At 47.1% G+C, this 14,324-nt stretch overlaps 1 protein-coding gene across 17 annotated transcripts in view; it reads left to right on the forward strand.

Annotated features, from left to right (window-relative positions):
• Positions 1-14,324, forward strand: part of TRAPPC9 (trafficking protein particle complex subunit 9) — a 714,602-nt gene that overhangs the window by 133,559 nt on the left and 566,719 nt on the right. For all 17 annotated transcript variants that reach the window (XM_054246591.2, XM_078353100.1, XM_078353106.1 and 14 more), the window contains 2 exons: positions 3,175-3,301; positions 13,665-13,810. In XM_054246591.2, the coding sequence (XP_054102566.2) occupies positions 3,175-3,301; positions 13,665-13,810 (273 nt within the window). The remainder of the gene's footprint in view (positions 1-3,174; positions 3,302-13,664; positions 13,811-14,324) is intronic.

The raw sequence follows: 14,324 nt of genomic DNA on the forward strand, positions 1-14,324 counted from the left end.
ATGGTGGGGGAAGGGAGATGCGGAGAGGATGGACAGTGGTTACAATGCTCTAGTTAGATGGGAGAGGTAAGTTCTGGGATTCCAGTGCACAGCCTGGCGACTGTAGTTCACAAAAAGGCATATTTCAAAAAAAGCTAGAGAGAGGAATTTGAGTGCTCCAGCCATAAAGAACTGATATGCTGATTACCGTGGTTTGATTGTTATACAATAAATGCATTGAAACATCATACGGTACCCCATAGATATGGACAATTATGTATCAATTAGAAATAAAGGATGTCATGACAACCAGTGGAAACGTCAGTTAGATAAAAATCCAGCAGTTCATGATGATACACACAATGAACAAAACAACTCCTTGGTCATTAGTAGAGTTCATAGCGCACTAGTTCTCCACTCAGTAAATACAGGGGAAGATTCAACCGTTTATTAATGTCTGCGTTGTCTGTGTTCCAGGATAACCAAATGGTCGATGAGGAAAAAATCCTTCCTTATAGACAAATTGTAGCTTATGAGTGCAGAGGAATTAGAGAATTAGAAAGTCACCAGTTTGTAATTCCTGATGAAATAATAGATCTGACAACAGTTGATAGCCAACACTTGACTCCTCTAGGAGGAAGGGGGATGGGTCCTTTGCCCTTGGATGGGCCATGCTGACAACTGGGCATAAGCATTTCACCCTCGAAACCCACTGAAATGGCGATGAGGTCTTACGGTAGTAGGGGAAAGCCAAGAGGCAACCCCATTCCTGCGCCCGGCAGGAGCGCCACAGGCGGTAGGCAGTGCTGAAAATCATTTATGATTGATTGCATCCACAGATCGCCCCTGCCGCTGCAGCAGGTGACGGTCCCTTTTCCACTGCAGGAGAAGATTAGTATTTGACTCCCTTCAGGGAGTCACTGGGCACAGCCAGAGAGGTGTGCCCAGCTCCCCTCAAGGGGAATAGGTGCGTATTGAAGTACCCCCAGTCTGGCCTTCCACAAAGCTCTGAGAGTGCTCATAGCCCGCTGTATTGCTGCATAGGAAGTTCCTCCATAGGACAGTGAGCACAAACACGGGGTTCTCTAATGAAATGGCACAGCCAGACCGTGCTGTGAAGCGGCCTCCTCCATGTTACTCAGTGTGTATGTTATTCTGTCTAGAAATGCCATTCAGAGCTTAGCCAAGTGACACACTGTGGTACCTTTCCTTTCTTGCACGACATTGCAAGTGGTGTGAGGCAGCACAAATAGCTCCCTTTCCTTCTTCATTTTAGTAGCATTTACCAAGAGTGCGTATGGGGTGATAGAATTTGACTTAAGATAGGATACCTCAACCATAAGTGCTCTCCTAACATTAGGCAAATTAGATAATTTATATGATATCAGCTGGAGCCCTTTGGGAGATTTTTATAGATCGAGAATGATTTGGTTACTTAAAGACTTTTTTCATGTTTTAGATTAACACTATTGTGTTGTATTCAAAAGTAATTCTGCTCTCTCATAAAGAATGATGCTGGCTTGGTGCGATGACTCATGCCTGTAACCCCAGCACTTCCGAAGGCCAAGGCAGGGGGATTGCTTGAGCCCAGGAGTTCAAGACCAGCCTGGGCAATGTAGTGAGAACTTATCTCTACCAAATATTTGAAAATTAGCCAAGCATGGTGGCATATGCCTGTGGTCTTAGCTACTTAGGAGGCTGAGGTGGGAGGATTGCATGAGCCGGGGAGGCAGAGGCTGCAGTGAGCTGAGATTGTGCTTCTGCACTCCAACCTGCGAGACAGAGTGATACCCTGTCTCAAAATAAAATAAAATAAAATAAAATAAAATAAAACAAAATGCTTAGGCACAGAAGATTCCTATGGTAGCATTCACCAGTTAATACCTGTGCCTGAGCTCTATGAAGTCCTTGCCTTGATAGTTCTTATTCATGGTCACAGCCTCAGTGGAGCACTTGGTTTCACTTTGCAGCTATTGACCTGTCCCTTGTCCACTCCAGTGTGGCTATATGATGATGCTAATAATTATTATCGTTTCAGTTTATTCAGTGCTCCATATCTGCCAGCCGCAGTTTTTTGAATGCGTTATCTCATTTGTTTTTAGTAATTCCTCATGTAGGCACTCCTCTTACTGCAGGCAAACAGGACACAGACAGCTTGAAGGACTTCCCCTAAGGTGGTAGCACAGCAGATAGGGAAAGACCAGGGCATATCTTGGAGTTGAGTCTCACTTGCTGTTCTGCGTCTCATCCTGGGTGTCTGTGTCCGTCTGCTGCTCTTCTCTCCAAGTCCTCTGTCTTCTGCATTAGCAGTGACTTTGGTATTTCACAGAGAAAGTAGATGGTATAAGGAGGGACTCCCTTGTCCACACCCCTCCCATAATCCCATCCTTTTCTTTATTCTTTAAAACACTGTAGTGAGAAAACCACAGGTCTAGGGCCAAGTACATGGTCTTTGACAAGCTGTTAATTTCACTTGGTCTCAGGTTTTTTATTTGCAAAGTAGAGACTGGAGTGCCTGCCTTCCTGAGCCAGCCTGCCTCCTAGAGCACAGCAGGTGCTCCTGAGCTCTGTTGTGCTATGGGTGAGAAGGGGTCTGTGTCTGTGGCCTGTCTAGAGTGTGCCCTGGACAGTAAGTGGATATTATTATCACCCGTGTGTCCTCTTTTCCTCCTCCTCTTGAAACGGATAGGGGTGGGCTGGGGAACAACAGTCTTTTCTAACAAAGCTTTATATTTGCATAAAAACTGTTGATTTGTAATTATTTGCCTAAGTGCCTGCCGTACAGATAAATTACAGACTCCTGTGGGACAGATGGGTTCTGGCATTTTGCTGGAAACCTAGTAATTGCCAAAAAAGTATCGTTAAGTTATAAAATATACTGATTCTCTAGTCCTGCCTACAGACTTTCTTGAAATTTGATAAAGGTTTATTTTCTTGGAAAATGGAAGTCTCCTGGAGGATACTAACTCAATTTCCTTTTTATCCACAGGCCCTTAAGAGGAGCAGTTGCGGGTAATTTTCGAATAAGTGGAATGTGGCTTTTGCTTCGTTCTGGTCTCTTTTAGTCGCTGCTTCTTTATTTCTGTCAGAAGGTTGGACTCATTGGACTGTCATGAAATGCCCCAAGTAACATGAAAGAGAGCCACTTTTACTTTTGCTTAATAAATCTTGCTTTTGTTTTCATCTTCTCTTCAGAAAAGAAAGATGTGACGCAAAGCCTGGAGAACTATACGTCCAAGTGTCCTGGGACCATGGAGCCCATCGCGCTCCCTGGCGGCCTCACCCTGCCTCCGGTGCCCTTCACCAAGCTTCCCATCGTCAGGTGAGATGGGCCTGCAGAGTGGAAAGGCAGCTGCCTCCGGGACACCGTCTTGTAGTCGGATTGTGAATAGAGATCTTTAGAAGAGCTCCATTTTTTATTGACTGTGTATTGGGTTCATTACCGCCTCAAACTTGACAGCAGTCCTGTGACATGAAAATAAGTATTTTAGAGATGAGAGATTGGGGTCAGTGACATTCCATAATTGCTGCACTTCCATTCCCAGTAAATGGCAGAGTCACGTCTGCACCCAGCCTTGCCTGGTTCCAAAGTCCGCATTGCGACCACACTCCACTGTGGTGGACACCAGCCTGACGGTGTCGTCTCCTCCTTGCAAGCTTCCCGTGGTTTCCCTTTCCACAGACAGTGCACCCCCTGCCCCCAGCCACACAGGAACAGGGTAGCTCCTCACCCACACCAGCGCTCACCAGGTCTGCCTTTGCCTTGCACTGCCTCTGCCTGGCGGTCACTCTCCTCTCCTGGCTTCATTCTGTCTGTGCTCCTTCATTCCTTCACGTGCATCCTGAGCCCAATTTCCAGGACGTCTTTCCTGAGATGTGAGCTCCCTGAGTTTCCATGGCACCCATTGCTCACCGCCCTCCCAGGATTTGCTGCTGGGTGCCGTCCTTGCTCTGTGACTGTCACTCCTAAGGGTGTGAGATGTTAGAGCGGAGACCCTTCAGTGCATGCAAAGTGGGTCCTTGCAAAAGCTTTTTGCTTTTTCTTAATCACTCAAGGCTTAGGACCTGCAAAAGGTTTACGAACTAATCTTGTGAAGCAGTTTCTGAATTTCGGAAAGATGTGTTTGAAGACTGGAAAGAAACAGTCAAATTTGACATTTGGCTGTTGGGTGGAAGTGTGGTAGCCCTAAGGTCTGGTGTGATGAAGATGCTAAGCGTCTTGAAAGCGCTCTTGGCTGGGCTGTTGTTCCCCGGGTTCCCTTCGTCTTGCCATACATGGGGCTTTGACTCACACGCCAACTGCATTCCTCGAATGAGCCACCTAACCTCCTGGGTATCAGTTCACTTGTCTCCCGACTATGCCCCCAAAATTAAGAATGATAACCCATAGCATGAAGCTATTATGGGGATTTAATGAAGTAACATGGAAAAGCATGTGTATGGTGCTTAAGAAATGTTAGTTTTCTTTCTCCCTGCATTTCTTTGAAGGCAAGTCTAGTACTGCCAAATGAAGTGCTTGCTTTTTTGCCTAAGAGTCGTGTGCTCCCGAGAAGTAGGGGCAGAAGGCGTTGCTGTGGGGAGCCATGGTGGCTCTGGCCAGTTGTCCTGGCGCTTGAGGAGGCGAGGCTATGAGTTCAAGGCCAACCTGAGCAACATAAGGAGCTCTCATTGATTAACAACAACAAAAAAAGGGTCGCTGTGGGTTGCAGCTCCAGGCAGGCCATGCTGGAATTATAAGGTGTTCTGAAGGGCACTGCTGAGGTTTACCAGGCAGAGCTGCAAGGAGCAGCACCCAGAAGGCAAGGCTGTGCCCGAGAAGATGGTCTGGCCGTTCCTCAGAATGCCCGGAGGGACTGGCAGCCCACAGTCTGGAGGGTCCAGGAAGGCTGTGACTGCTCTGCAGCGCCCGCTGCTCCCTCAGCACCGATGCAAGCTGTGAAGGAAGGGGCCTTTCCAGCTTTTCTATGAGTAAGGCTTAGAGCGGAACACATTTGACTTGGGATTAAGGGCATGATTCATTTTTAAAAGATTAAGGTCTAGAAAAGCCTTTCTTATTAATTTTATATTTGCATCATGACTTGAATCATTTTTAAATTTAGAAAACCTTGCCTAGTAGAATGTTATGAAGCTTACAGAACATTCTGGGTGTTCGGGGCTGTGTGTAGATACCCGGGAGCTCAGGCTTCTTGTCGGTGAAGCTGGGGATGACTGGTCCATGCAGGTCGTTGGAACCAAGGAAGAAGTGTGTTTGTTCTCCTTGCAGCCTGCCAGGCATCCCTGCGGTTGAAGCCAGAGGCTGTGGGTTCACTCTCACTTGTATGTGGCCTTGGTAAAGAAGCAGCCCCTTTATGCTTCGTTTTCTTCATCTTTGAGCCAGGCTTAAAAATTGCCCCATGCAGGATGGTTTGGTTTTGTTTCAGCTGAGCAGAGGCACACGGAGGCACAGAGCACGGTGCCTGGTGCCAAAGAAGTGCTCAGTGCATCTTAGTTTTCTTCTTGGAGACATTTCCACCTGTGTTTTCAAACAGCACGTTGAAAAGTACCGTAACATTCGCATTTTAGTCCCTCGGCTGTTAAAACATTAGAAAAGACAGATTGGGTGAAAGAATAAAAGTCTAAATTTGGGCAGGCGGTATTCCCCGAATCTTCTACAAGCATCCCTTTCCTGGGCAGTGCGTCTCTCTCACACTCAGGGTCCTGTGGCTCCTGTGGCGGAGCTCCCTGTGAACAGCTAGCTGAGTCTTGCCTGGCACCCTGGTGCCATTGCTCTTCCCCAGTGTGGTCATGGAGTGTTTTTAAAAATCTGATTTTATGTACTACACACCATCTCCGTAAACATATTCATGACGGTTTTCTGGAGACTTTAGCTAGAGAAGTAAGCCCTGTGTGTCCTGGTGACTCCTTCACCTGGATTGTACCTGGTCTCTTTGAACCCTGGAAAGAAGAACTGCCTGAGATTCCGTGTAGTAACCCCCTGGAACATCGGCGCAACTGGCCAAATGAAAGGGAATGTCTTTGGGACATGTGGAGAGCCAGAGTGTCTGGTAGCTTGCCCTGCTCATGAGCCACGGCTTGGAGAACAGACTCCAATGTACCTGCTCTGCATGCTTGCAGCCCCCTCTTTGACTGCTCTGTCTCCACACTGGACTGCAAGCCCCCTGTTTCTCTGGTCTGATTCTCTTGCTTTCCCTTGTGGAAATACTTAGAGTGGGCAAAATGTGTGTTGGGTTTTATTCCTTCACTTAGGCTTCGTCTCCTGCTTGGAATGCCTGTGCTTCCCTGCTTTCCTGACAATGCTTAGGCATCTTTCACTATTTCAGTTCAAGGATTACGTCCTCTATAAAGCCTTTCCCGGAGCCACCCAGGTAGAAATAACTATACTTTCTTGGTAAGTTAGGAATTATTTCAGCTGTAAAGAACAGAAGACCTAATAGTAGATAGTCAATAGGAAGTTATTTCTCTAATTTATTAAGAAGCTGGACCGGGCGCGGTGGCTCACGCCTGTAATCCCAGCACTTTGAGAGGCCAAGGCAGGTGGATCACAAGGTCAGGAGTTTGAGGCCAGCCTGACCAACATGGTGAAACACCATCTCTACTAAAAATGCAAATATTAGCTCGGTGTTGTGGCATGTGCCTGTAACATCAGCTACTCAGGAGGCTGAGGCAGGAGAATTGCTTGAACCTGGGAGGCAGAGGTTGCAGTGAGCCAAGGTCATACCACTGTGCTCCAGCCTGGCTGACAGAGCAAGACTCTGTCTCAAAAATAAAAATAAAAAAGAAGCTGTAAACAGGTGGCCTCTCTGTAACTCTGTCTTTACCTCATGATTATCAGATGGCTGCTGAAGCTCCAGATAACACAGCTACATGCAGGGTAGAAAGAAAGGAGAAAGGGCAGGTCTAGGAATGTCTATCTTTTGCTTAATAGGGAAGCAAAAATGTTCCTGACAGATTGAGAGTGGGCTTCTGTCCCAGTCTCATTAATGGGAAGTGTGTCTCATGGCCACCTGTAATTGCAAGACAGGCTGTAAAGATAAATTTAGCTTTCCTAGGATCTGTGATACAAACGGGGAAGGGAGAATGGGGTCAAAAATTGGTGCTTGGTCAGCCAGCGAACAGTATGTGCTGTATCTGTGTTCCGCTTACGGAACTTGACTGTACATCTTTGTTGACATTTTAGGTCCTTCTCTCTGAAGAGCTTTTTGTCTTTGTAGCCCCCTGGTGACCTCATATGCTGAATGAGTAAATAGTTGGATCCCTTAGAATACTTTGTAATAGCAACTGATAGAAAACCTGACCCAGACTAACTTAGGCAAAAAGAATTCATGGCACGTATACCTGAAAAGTTCCTGGAGGAATTCAGGTAGGGCTGGAGTCAGGGCTCAAACAGCCTCATCAGACTTGGTTTCTGGCCTTCTGAGCTCTGTCTTCTGCAGCGTTGGCTTTAGTTGCAGGCCTCAGCTGCTGTCAGAGTGGCCCAGCAGCTGCAGGCCTCACATCCTCTTTCTACCGCACCCAGGAAGAGAGAGGAGGTGCCTTTTAGTAACATCTGTAAAGGGAAGCTGCTTTCTTTCAGCGGGGAATGTCCCTTTGCTTTTCACTGCCCCTTCTGGGGTCATGGACTCAGATCTGATTCAGCCCCGCAAACCATGTGGCTGCAAGGAGACACGTGTGGTTCCCCTGAAGCAAAACCTGGGAAGAGCTGGGCACAGGACAAGAGGGAAGTGGATGTTAGGAGATAACTGACAAGGACCACTCATCCCGCCACACTGCTCCAGATCAGAAGTCCTGTTTTTGGTTTGTGACCTGTTATGCTTATGAGTCAAGATAATGCTTTGATGAATAGCTGCCCTTCCCAAGTCAGAAGGCAGACCTTGGAAAAGCGCAACCTTGAAGCGAGTACCTGCTTTATTTTATGAACCACATTTCGTCATCCTTGGACTTGTGACACTTTCTGATGCAGAGGCCTGGTCATATGGTTCCATTCTTTATATGAGACTTATTTTCACACATAGATAAAAATGTGCACACTCTAATGGGCTGGCCACATTCGCTATACACGCCTTTCTCCTAAGGTTTTGCCATTTGAAAGTAGGAAGAATTAGGACAGATGTGATGTCCTTGCTCCTTAATTCTTCAGCCTCAGCACTTTTCTTTTTCATGTCAAAGCAAGATCTTTTTTTCCTTTAAAGATATGCCATGGGCCATACCTCTAGAACAGATTCTATGCCATTTCCTCCTCTAAGACTGTCATGATTTTGTGTGAGGGATACTGATGTGGAAGCATCTTTGTAGGTTTCAGAAAGGAAGGATAGTAACTAAAATGCACTGACATATTTATGCCAAGCACTAATAAACACCCTTCATGTAAAATTGGAAAAGCCACTGGCTTTTGTTTGGTAGTCTTACATTCATATCCCACATTCTGCAGTTAGTTGTGTGACTTTGGATCAACGATTTAACTTCCTCTTCTTGAACTGAGGTTGATGAGACATATCTCCCATGCATGGATCAAATGAAATATTTGGGAAAGTGTTTTATAAGCAGAAAAGCTCTCTGCAGACATGAGTTCTTATAGAGGTTTCAGGGAATTTTGCCCCTAATTAGATGTCACCTTACCATTCCCTGTCAGTTTCTACTTTTGTTTGTACATGTTAAATTAAATCAAATGAATTAGTTCCATCACTCCCTCAAGAAATGTGACTATGTAGCTATTTAGTTATTTTTAAAAATTCTTGGGTGGGCACGGTGACTCATACTTGTAATGCCAACACTTTGGGAGGCTGAGGCAGGTGGATTGCCTGAGCTTAGGAGTTCAAGACCAGCCTGGCCAATGTAGCAGAACCTCGTCTCTTCCAAAAATATGAAAAATTAGTTGGATGTGGTAGCATGCACCTGCAGTCCCAGCTACTTGAGAGGCTGAGGCACCAGAATTGTTTGAACCCAGGAAGTGGAGGTTGCAGTTAGCAGAGATCACACTACTGCACTCCAGCCTGGGTGACAGAATGGGACTCTATCTCAAAGAACAAGTTAAAGTAACAAGAGTGAAGGGAAAGTAACTGTGGGATAGAAAACTAAAGTGACAAGTTCTGTTAGTACCTGGACATTGTAATGTCCTATGTAATGGCTGGAGATGCGAGAGAGCATGATTCTGAGGTAACTGACAAGAAGGAAGCGTGATTCATGAGAGATAAGTACCTCTGTCTCTCATGAACACACATGTTCCAGTCACACTGGGGAAATGCTTCTCTTACCAGCAGTGAGGTGGGAAACCCCAAGAACATTCTGATGTGTTGAGCAACATGCTAAGTAGCATCCCTATGAAGACGTAGGCAGGTGTCTAACAATGATGTGGTTTTGCTGTTAGCATTCAGTAGCACACACTGAGGGCGTGGTGCTGGAGCACCAGGAATAAAGGCGGCTCTCCCAGAGGACAAGGTGGTGTGGCCCGCAGTTGCCTGGCTTGCCGCAGCCCCCCGGTGCGAGCGTCTAGGATAATGGGGTGGGGGGCGTGCTGGCAGGGGGTGCTGTGCATTGTATACTCCTTTATGAATGCCATTCCTCATAAGTGGGCTTTTGGCAGGAGTGGGGCAGCAGAGAATTCAGAGTTATGTTCTCAGGCATCAAAAAGAGCTGTAGGTGTCTGCTGATGCTGACCCAGGGTGGTGGGCCTGTGTTGTTGGTGCTCTCAGCACCTGGCCCATGGCAGGCCATGGTTAATAGTCACACAATGTGTCGGGTTGTCTCCTCTTCCTGAATCCTTGTTCGTCATCTCCACCTGAAGGGAGGCCGGGGCAGTCACTATGGATTAGGCCAAGGTGCTTTCTTAGAAAACAAGTCTGGGACTACTTCATATATCACCCAAACGTTCCAAAGTCCTATGCCTGGAAACATGGATTTTACCAGTTTAATTAAAAAAAAAAAAATTGGGCTGGGTTCAGTGGCTCACTCCTGTAATCCCAGCAGTGTGGGAGGCCGAGGCGGGCAGATCACCGGAGGTCAGGAGTTCAAGATCAGCCTGGCCAAGATGGTGAAACCCCGTCTCTACTAAAAGCACAAAAATTAGCTGGGTGTGGTGGCGAGCACCTGTAGTGCCAGCTACTCAGGCAAGAGAATTGCTTGAATCTGAGAGGCAGAGGTTGTAGTGAGCCGAGATTGTGCCACTGCACTCTAGCCTAGGTGACAAGAGTGAGACTGTCTCAACCCCCCCCCACCCAAAAAAAAAACCAAGTCAGGCATGGCAGGTCAACCCCTATGACATAAGAGGAACACAGTAGTATGTGGACTTGAAGGCTAAAACTTCTTGTTAGTGTTACAGGATAAGCTGGTGGAAAAATGCCTACATTGGTGAGTAAATTATCAGACCTGCTATATATAGAATCGTTAGATATAAGCAAATTTATTGCTGAAGATGCCTCATCATTATGTATTTGTTTTTAGAATAGATGATCAGAACCATTTTCTTTTCCCTTGAGGCCTTTCTTAGTGTTTGACAATAAAACTATTTTAGCAATTTACAGGAAAATACTTACTTATTCTCTGTAGCGTGGGAACATGAACTAGGCTCACCCAGAGATGGTTTCAAGTAATTATGATGCAAGTAATAAAAAAAGGAGCCAGAATGCATCCCTATGTTAATTCTGTTCCAGAATTCAGTTAATCCAGTATTTATTGAGTGCCTAAGATGTGCTTTTGGCCCAAGGCTGATTGCGAGGATTTAGTGGTGGCCAAGCATGATCTCACGGGCCGGGGCGGCTAAGCCCACATCCCGTTGCTGTTGTCCAGACTGAATGCAGAGGATGGTTCTGATAGAACTATGAGCGATGCTATTTCATTACTTATGGAATTCTCCACAAAAATGATGAAGCGTGTGCACAGTAGCCAACAGTAGACTGTCAGGCCCCTGGTAAGTGTGTAGGTATTAATACACTGTCAGTCATGGGTTATTGTTAAGGACTTGGAGTAAGTTGCAGTGCTGTTTCCAGTGAACCAGGGAGTCTTTAATTTGGGGGCAGTGATATGGAGAAGTGGGAATCATTGACTGTTGGTGTTTTTAAGAGCTAACATTGAGCTCCTTCAACCTGGAAAAGAGCTCGAGGGTTGATGAAGGCATCTACATGGACAAAGACCCAAATCCCGCAGTCAGAGTGAGCTTCGAGTTGCTTTGATCCTTTTAAAACTGAGACTTCTAAGTTAATTCTACTGTCTGATGAAGGATTCTAGGCATTTATTTCAGAAAGGTGTTTAGAGGCCCAAATTCAGGGCAGTGCCCCGGCCTCCCAGACGCCAGTCAGGAGGCAGCCTCCATGACTGTGTTGATGCCACTGTCCAGGGTTTCTTCCCATAGATGGTCTACTGGCCAAGCCATAACCTTCCTTAAGAATTTCTTAAAGCGGAGCTGTCAGGAGCTGATGATGAACATATAGCGACATTCAGGAGGGAGTGGCGGGCCCCGTCTCGCAACTACAGCTGGCGCCGTCGCCCTTTCCAGCTCGCTCTGCTACTCGGATTCCGAGCAAGTGGCCTCCACGCTGTCACACACATGAGGCAGCTGAGGCCAGCTGTAGCCCGCCCGCCTCTTCTTAGATATATTTCCCTGGGAAGAAAGTTGATGAATTAAGAACCAGGAAACAAAAGGCGGGTGGTTTTTGACTGTCATTCCTCTCGATGAGTTCATCCTGCGTCGCTTTCCTGATCAGCGCTCTGCAGTGCTGTGCACGGCCCCCGGTGGCTGCTGTTCTGGGGGGAAGTCAGGTTTTTACAGTGTCAGCAGTTTCCAAATGGAATCTGTCAAAATCGCCATTGTCTTGGATGCTTTATCCCTGGGCTGCTGCTTTACTGTTGGCAGCTTCACAGGCCAAGTACAATTTTATTAGTTCTGCAGCTAGAGACAAATAAGGCCCCGGTGCCCCTGTCCTCAGCAGGCTCACAGCTGAGCGGAAACAGATAAAAGATGAAATGGTTCTGATCCTCTAGAATGAAGGCATAGCGAAGGGTGCACTCAAAGCGAAGGGAGCCGGGGAGCACGTGCTGGGTGTGCCCTTGGTCTGGAGAGTTAGCACCATCTCCTGCCTTGGGTCACTGAGGGTGGTGGGTGAGAACCACACACCTGGCAGGCTCCCTGGGGCTGGGATGTGGGTCACTGGCGGGGATGGTCTGCCGAGTATTATAGGTTGCTTTGCACAGGGCAGGATGGAACGAGGCATCTGAGTTCCCTCTTTGCTGAGGGAGGTGGTGGTTTTGTGGATTCTGTAAGGCAGTCGTTATTACTCAGTATAGGTTAGGGTGCCCTGTGCAGAAAAATTAACCCCGAAATCTTCGTGATGTACTGTAACAACAGTTTCTGCCCCACTCACTCAAGTTTGATTCAGGTTGGGCGGCTCTCCGGGCAGCTGAGCTCTGGGAGGTTGCTCAGTGCTCCAGGCCGTGCCTGTCTGGTGCTGCACCTTCTCAATGTTCGGCCTCCAGGATTGCCATGACCGTGCGGCCAAAGAACAGAGCTGGAGGCTGGCCCGTCACTCTAAAGTGCTGTGTCTCACACAGGCTTCTGTGGCTCCGACTCACAGCCTACGGGCCATAGCTCCTCAGGGGGCCTCACCTTCCTGCGGAGGCTGCGAGGCAGGGGCTGGGGAGCACGTAGTTGTATCACGGTCAGTGTCACGGTTGGTCTTCCCATTTTCCCACCTCTAACCTTGTCCTTTCCATCTCACGTCTAGGAGTGTTCCAGATCTTAACCACCCTCTTCCCAACTGGTCACAAGGGTGACAGCACCTTCTTGTGTTGTGGCTTAAGAGCATAGTGTCACCTATTATTATCGATTTCCAGCCATGGGATTTGGGGCAATATACTTCGTCCCTCTTGTGTGAATTCCCTTATTGATAACATGGAGACAATATTAATAGTACCCAAACTGAGACAGTGGTTGTATGTTTAAGTGGGATAACACATATGCAGTTAGCACGGTGCCTGCACATGCTCACGCTCCACAGATTGGTGAATTTACCTTGATGCTAGCTGGGTGGATTCGAGCATGAGTATAGACTGGCAGACATCCACAGCTGGGAAAGCAATGTCAGAGGCAGAAGCTGCTGCTGGAGAGCAGTCATGCATGCGAGGAAAGCAGAGGGTGCTGTTGACCCCATGGATGCTTTCTCTTCCCCTGGGTCAGGGACTGGCTGCCACTTGCTACGGGCAGGTCCCTGGGGAAAGGGAGAGGCAGAGGAGAGCCAACTTGGGCTGAGCAGTGGGCCCTGTGCCAGGAGTCTTTAGCTGAATCCTCCCCAGGGGTCCACAGGAAGGTGGTGGCCCCACCTGCACTTTATAGACAAGGAACCTACATCTTAGAGACGGCAAGGCACGTGCCCAAAGGCACACCGCCAGTAAGTGTGCAGCGAGATTTCAAGCTAACCTTTCTGACTCCAGACCATCCTTGGGCCAAGTTCAGGAGCCCCCAGAGGGAGGTGGCTTCTCCCTGAGTTCCAAGGAGTGGTTTCCCTCCCTGGGAGAGTCTTGAGTCACTGTTGCAATGCTTTCCTGCCCTGTCGGCGACTCGGGGCGCTCTGCCTCCCTGCGTTTATCTTCCTTCTGAGTGGTTTACTGTTTTTCTGACACATCATGTTTGGCTGTGTTTATCCTGACATCAAGCTAACAAGACAGTTGAAGTATTTGTGTTCTCTTTGAAACAACAGGCATGTGAAACTGTTGAACCTCCCTGCTAGCCTCCGGCCACACAAGATGAAAAGCTTGCTGGGTCAGAACATGTCAACCAAAAGTCCCTTCATCTATTCACCAATTATTGCACACAACCGTGGAGAAGAGCGCAGCAAGAAAATAGGTATGACATTTAGCCTGGCCTTCCCACTGTGCTCTGCCACCTGGTGTCCATGGCTTTCTAGATTGTGAGAACAGAATTTTGGGCCAGGCCATGCATGTGTGTGTGCATGCGTGTGTGGATGTGTGGACGCATGCTTACGTGTGGATGTGTGCATGGATGTATGCGGGTGTAGATGTGTGCATGCATGCATATGTGTGTTTATGTGTGTGTGCATGTGTGGCTGTATACACATGTGCGTGTGTATGCATGTATGTGGATAGTCTGTCATGGAAATTTATTTGATATGCTGCTTTTGGCAGGCAGTTGTCCATAGATCTGATTTTTAAAAATCTATTTTTTTTTTTTTATTTTTTTTTATTTTTAAAAAGTTTTTATTTAGAAATTTAGTAAGATCTAATAGTCAATGTCTATCTACATACTCAGTTGGAACCCATCATTATTATTAATATGCTTGATTCTTTTTTTTTTTTTTTTTTAATTTTTTATTGGATTATAGGTTTTGGGGTACATGAGC

The sequence above is a fragment of the Callithrix jacchus genome, chromosome 16 (genome assembly GCF_049354715.1).
Source record: "Callithrix jacchus isolate 240 chromosome 16, calJac240_pri, whole genome shotgun sequence".
NCBI classification, from domain to species: domain Eukaryota; kingdom Metazoa; phylum Chordata; class Mammalia; order Primates; family Cebidae; genus Callithrix; species Callithrix jacchus.